Here is a 6,653-nt window from a genome sequence, read left to right as displayed (position 1 = left end):
CTGCCGTCGCTGAGTCCTAACTCTTCCCCGACGCCGGAGCCACGAGGAAATCGATCGCGCTAGCACCAAGCATCCACCGTCGGCTAAGGCTCTTCTCCACTGATCATTGGAGTCCATCTGGAGATTTCTCTTCTCCTAGAGTCGCCGACCCTGCATTGGTGGATCTCCGGTTAAGAGGGGTTTGAACCCTAGATCTAACCTCCTGCGGCGCCTCTCTACACATCGCAGCTTCGACGATCGAACTAGGTTTGCTCTAACCGATCTTTACTCTAGTGTTGGCATTGCCCTATTCCTCTGTCCCAGTTCACCGCCACAATAACCTCCCGAGCCCTCCGAGAGAGATATCAGATATGTCTCGAGGGTAAGTTGTTTTTAGTGCTAGATTTTTGTGGACTTGATTGTATACATTGTTTGAGATGTTGAGTTTGGTTGTGTGATCATTTATTACAGATCCGTCCGGCCAAAAAACATATGCCGCCATCTCAACCGCTAGCCACAACTCCCCCACCGCGCCCTCACCGAGAAGCACCCTGACGCCTCCTCCGCCGACGGCGAAGACGATCCCCTCCACTTCTCTATGACTCTTCAACAGTCTTTATGCTGCCTATGCTAGAACTGATAACTTCCATTAAAATCAAATGATTTCTCCCTTTTGCAGTAACATCCATTTAGTCTTCACTTCTGACTGATTAATATCTTTCTAGTTCCTTTTCTTTTTGAATTTTGGTGTATATGCAAGATCCAATGATTTTAAATCACATTTTCATATTTGACTTAATGTGTAGTGTCCATCTCCATTCAGTCCCTTAGTAGATCAAGAATGTAACGACCCAATTTTCCCCATTTCAAGTTCTAAAAGTCCATAAAAATATTTGGAAATACTTTTAAAATATTCTAGAGATTTTTAGGAATTTTTAGATTATTTTTACGTAATTTTTGGAGGTCGTTTAGTATGTTACAAAAAGAAAGAAGTTTTGACCAAAAATGTTGAAGGTGAGACTCGAACCCAAGACCCCCGGCCGAACCCGACTTAACCGAACGCAGCCAACCAACTGGACTGCGCATGATTTGTTAACCAAGTATGTAGCGAGATGTATTTAAGTAATAGTAAAGGGCAGAAATAAAACCTAGGTTATAAAGGGTTAATTTCTTTCCCGAACCCTAATGCTACTCTCCTTCCTCTTCTTGCGTGCGCAACTCTGCCCGAACGAAAAGCCGAAACCCTAGTTTACTCCCTCCGATGACCGGTGAAGGTTTTTATCCGGCGAACCTCACGGATTCGAGCTTTCCCCGTCGAAGAGGGTCTGTGAGCGCAAGGGAGGTTGAAGATCCGAACTAACCGAAGCCCTAGAGTTTTTTTTCCCTTCGGCTGTAAGTCCAAGAAAGCATTGTAAGTTGTAACGACCCACCTTCTACTACTAGCTGTAAGGCGAATCGCTACAGTTATTGCTAAACTATGCTATGCGGAAAGCTAGGCTAATTAAAATTTTTCTACTAAACTGATCAAAACTTAATGCTCTGGGTGTACCTAGGAGTTGTACACTTGCTAGGGGAGACAACCTATGCCTCCCGGATGACCTGCTGGCTGAAATCAGGCATTTCAATCGATCCACAGATCGATTGGGCTGTCGGATCGATCACGGGATCGATCCAGCTTGATACTGGCACGGTAGAAGTCTCTGGATCGGTCGGCAGACCGATCCAAAAGCTTTCTCTTCTTCTTTCGCTTCTGTACGTACCTGGATCGGTCTGCCGACCGATCCAGGACCTCACTGATCGGTCTGCCGACCGATACAGGACCTCACTGATCGGTCAGACTGACCGATCACCGACCGATCCAGGAGCACCCTGATCGGTCGGTAGACCGATCAGTTCACCCCCCATGTCTCTGTTCGCCTCTGGATCGGTCGGCTGACCGATCCATGAGGATACAGTAGCATACTGTATCCGTCTGGATCGGTCGGCTGACCGATCCAGTGACACAGCCAGGCCCTGATCGGTCTGGAGACCGATCAGAGTTCTGATTTCGAATCTGAACTCTGATTTCAGACCCAGAGACTCCACCTATCAACTATCCCATGCATGATAACTATTCTAACAACATGTAATAACAATTTTAGACTTAAGCTAGAGTAAGGTTCACTGGTTCATGGCATTTCAAGTCACTAAACACATTTAACAATTGAAAGTGTATGAAAGTAAAAATTGCTAGAGTTCTAATTGGTTAAACTTGCTAAGTCCCCTAAGGACCTTTGATTCCGGTTCCTGCCACACACACCATCCTTGCATTGCCCTCCAGCTTCCTCTGTTAGTCCATCTTTCCTTTACCACTACAAGAAAAAAGCTAAACAACAACGCTTTTTTGGCGTTGTCGTATGTACTTAAAAAGTGATGTTGTAGATGGTGTTGTAGAAAGTCATATCAAAGACAACGCTTTAAAAGCGTTGTGGTTGGTCACAAAGACAACGCTTTTTAAGCGTTGTCTGTTCGTTCTTAAAAAGCGTTGTTATAGATGCTGTTGTAAAAATGCACATATCAAAGACAACGCTTTAAAAGCGTTGTGGTTGGTCACAAAGACAACGCTTTTTAAGCGTTGTCTATTCGTTCTTAAAAAGCGTTGTTAAAGATGCTGTTGTAAAAATGCCCATATCAAAGACAACGCTTTAAAATCGTTGTGGTTGGTCTCAAAGACATTATTTTTTAAGCGTTGTCTTTTATTACTTAAAAACGTTGTCTTTTTAAATTTATAAAAAATAGTGTTTTTCTTAATTAAATAGCAAAAATTATAAAAAATACTCAAAATTTACATATAATTGAATATCCACAACCACAATCATTTTTATAAGAAGACTATTTAACAAATAAATAAAACTTTATATTATACAAACAAAATGTATACATATTGATCCACAAATTAAATTTGTATCATACAAGTTATCCTTAACTTCATGACAATAATTTTTCAAACACACAAGTTTTACAAAACCTCATCATTGACTAACCCCTGTTGTTGGTGTCCATCGCATGGAATTGCTTCTTTAAGTCCAGCAATCTCTTCTTCTGAAAGGCTTTCAGCTATCACTCTTAGAGCCATCTTCTTCAACTTGTCATCAGCACACCTGGGGTTGTAGGCAATCAAGAAATTTTGTATGAAAACTTTCATACATGTAAATCTCGTACTAAATAATATGTCAATGTTATATATACATGTAATTCATACCGTAAGTGTGTTTATATCGGAACTGACAAGTTTTCTTTAGGGCCAACTTCTACTCAAGCTCTTTAAACACTGCATCAAAATAAAAAAATTGGCATTAGTTCTGTGCTAAATGAAAATCATATTTAAAGGAAAAAGCGGGAGTGCTGTAGATGGATATATTAACCAAGCATATTAATGTTTGACCTGTCTTTACAAGTTCTAAGCATATATATTAACCAAGCGAGAGTGCTAGCTGTAGACTCCGAACCAAGTAAAAATAAACTATGTTAGCAATTGTTTTTACTTAACTTATATTCTGCTGCATTTTACTCAATTGTTTTTAAACGAACGTGAAAAAGCAACGAGTGCTATTGACATTAATTTTGAACTAGAATTAATTTTGAACTAGAATTTCTGTAATAGAATCTAACTTAAGTTATACCATGAGATTGACAATTATTTACACAATTGAGCTGAAGCAAGGTAAAAGTTCAACTTGACATGACACATTCACAGTCCCAAAATCGAGGACGACATTCTATTCCCTTCCAACACCCATGCGTCATGGAAATATATATATTAACAAACTGTAGACATTATCCTACTATCAAATTCTCAGAAGTCAGAAGTTGGCAATGGAAATGTGAATGCAGTTCAATTTATGAATAGCTAATGATCAACTAAGTTGATTTTGGTTAGCTTTCCAGCGAGAGCTTGAATAAGAAATCGCATGCAGTGTACAAGATTCTTAGTTCACGAAATTCCATAAAAACGGGTTAATTATAACAACATTAACTACCCATATTAAAAGATATATTGCATCTTTCAAAATAGGTTCACAAGAAACAAATCATCTAAAGAGGTCAATGCATGAAAACAAAATTCAAACAGCACACACCTAAGTTCGCTAACCATTGAACCAAGTGTACAATAAGCAAGTGGATTACATTTGTTATTTCAATTTTTATTCAAAAATACGATAATGATGAATAAGGAGAAATGAATGAAGTGCTGATAAAGATTTACAACTAGGCTTTTTTACCAAAAAAAAACTTTTAATTAAATGGATTTGCCTCGTACAGTAAAAAAAATCTTATTAAAAGGTTTTTCAAAATTAATCTTAACCATGGTAAATTACATTCACAATAACTTTCTAAATAATGAAAGTATGATACCTGATCCTCAAGGAATAATCTTGGCGGAGTACACCATGCACCGCGATGGAATTGATTGAAAGAACTGGTGCTGCTTAGTCCAGTAAAAGAGCTCACTTGGGACATTTGCGGACTTTGCTGCCCACCAACAGCAAGTTGCTCCTGCTCCTGATCTTGCTTCCTCAAAGCAATAATGTAATCATAGGTGCTGATTCCCTGTAAGCGCATCCATGTAGAGTAGCATGAGCTAGTTAAAGTGTCAATTTTCTCCAGAATTGATGAATAAACAACACCATATCGTTCAAATTCTACTATTTGTTTTCCACTATGGAAAATCTATCAGTTAAATAACAAGCTGTAATAGTTCAGTTGGATAATAAGTTTCAGTAATGCTCAGTGTATGGATGAATGTAAAGAATTTGAAAATATAAAAGATATATTCCTTGAAATAGAGATATTTGACCGGATACATAGGTTTGTTTTATATAAATGTAGGAGCTGTGTAACTGGTAGTGTTTGCTGTGTCACAAGTAGAAATATGAAAGTAGTGTACCTTTTTTATTAAAAGAATATGGAAGAAGAAAAGTTGTGCAACTGGAAGAGTAGCAACCATGGCTAATAAAGTGCACACAGCCTGCATTATAGAGACATTATCAAATTAGTATCAGAACCTTGAAAAATCCTCATTATGATGTGTGATTTTCATTCATTTTCTCTTCTGAGTACTCACCACCACAATGATAAAGGGTGCCAAGGAAAAGCTACTACCCAGCTTTGAAACAATTTCAGCAGAAAATCTCCTTCTCTCAACAAAACACAGTATCAGCACAAGCATCCCAACAGCCCACTGCAGAATAAGCTGGCCCAAGGTGCACAAAGCATGGAGACCAATCAATAGTCAATCAGAATGAAAAGGACCTGACATAAAATGCATTCTATGTATCAGGTCCTTCACGTACTAAGAAAATAGTATCTTCTAAGTTGATGCACACAGATGATAAATCTACACTAAGAAAATAGTGTCAATCACTATGCATGATTAATGAATACAACTATTGGAATGGTAGGAAATATTTGTGCTTACCAAGAGAAGAGCAAACACCATGAGGATGAAGAACCTTTTGTAATTTTTTCTTCCTATGCAGTTATTGATCCACTACAAGGAAAGATGAATACTGCATATTACTACAAGATAACAAAACATATAAGGTTGTGAATGGAGAAAACCCTCACCCTGCAATGATGATCAAAGCCATCAACGCATTTGTCACAGACTCTACAATGCTTACTATATTTTAGAACCTGCAATACAAACAGATAGAAATCATTAGAGAAAAACCAAGTTAATATAAAGCACATAAGAACTTTATTTTCTTGAAAAGATTGTGTGGCTCATCGTAAATGAGATCTCTATCACCTTTCTCCCTAATAACCAATATTCTGAATTATCCATCTTTTATGGTTATGCATTTGTCCAAAGGCCATCTGATCAAGCAATCAAAAAAAGTAAATTACTCATCTTACTGTCCTATTCTTTTTAAGACATCCTACCACACCACATGAGAAGCACCCACATTGTTTTGGTTAGCCTAGAAATTTGCAACTTATCACCTCGAATCCCAACGGTGGCATCACTCTGAATTATTGCACAACTTCTCCATCCATAGCAATCCAAACACCAGAACACGAAATGGCGAAGAAATATTACCTTAGTTAAGATGGAAGATTAAAAGTATTGATCAGGAAGAGACCAACAACTTTAGAAGCCTCGAAGTTTTAAATTTTGTCCATGCTGGTTGGCACAGGGAAAAAAATTCATTCCATCTGCCAACTGGCACACGAAAAAGAACAAAACTACTGGTATGCTCCTATGAACTGCACCACCGCTTGCCGCCTTTAACACCTCATGTGTTCCTCTTTGTCGGTTGAAACCTACTATGTCACCTCATTGCCAATTGAAACCCACTGCATCCCCTCACGAGCAGTCTTCTGAACAGCCACCCACCGGATGAGGCCAATAGCTTTGAATGCCTTAAACACATCAAGCAAGGAATATAGAACAATCTGCTTGAACACTAATACTTTGGTTCATGTTCAAGCAAGAGGATAACAATCTCATCGACAGTTAGTATTTCCTTTTAATATAGAACACTAAAAAGAAGGAATATCAATGATGAAACAAACCTGAAAATGCGAGCTACTGAGGCAGCGAGCAATCTGCTTGAACAAGGTAATCATGCAGCGTTGGAACTCTGTCGTGAGCATCAAAGACCAAATATTACCAAATATTAAGATCACTG

General features: G+C 38.5%; 1 protein-coding gene across 1 annotated transcript; it reads right to left on the bottom strand.

The window, feature by feature from the left end:
• Positions 1-4,024: 4,024 nt before the first annotated feature.
• LOC122048242 (probable protein S-acyltransferase 22) lies at positions 4,025-5,522 on the bottom strand. Its single transcript, XM_042609836.1, has 5 exons — positions 5,438-5,522; positions 5,084-5,212; positions 4,907-4,987; positions 4,338-4,569; positions 4,025-4,053 (listed from the first exon to the last, which is right to left on the bottom strand). Exons 1-5 carry the CDS (start codon positions 5,456-5,458, stop codon positions 4,025-4,027), a joined length of 492 nt encoding a protein of 163 aa, XP_042465770.1. The 5' UTR covers positions 5,459-5,522.
• Between the last annotated feature and the right edge of the window lie 1,131 nt (positions 5,523-6,653).

The sequence above is a fragment of the Zingiber officinale genome, chromosome 2B, assembly GCF_018446385.1.
Source record: "Zingiber officinale cultivar Zhangliang chromosome 2B, Zo_v1.1, whole genome shotgun sequence".
Taxonomy (NCBI): Eukaryota; Viridiplantae; Streptophyta; class Magnoliopsida; order Zingiberales; family Zingiberaceae; genus Zingiber; species Zingiber officinale.
Note: the sequence above shows the minus strand (reverse complement) of the source record. Positions and strands in the feature narration are given on the sequence as shown.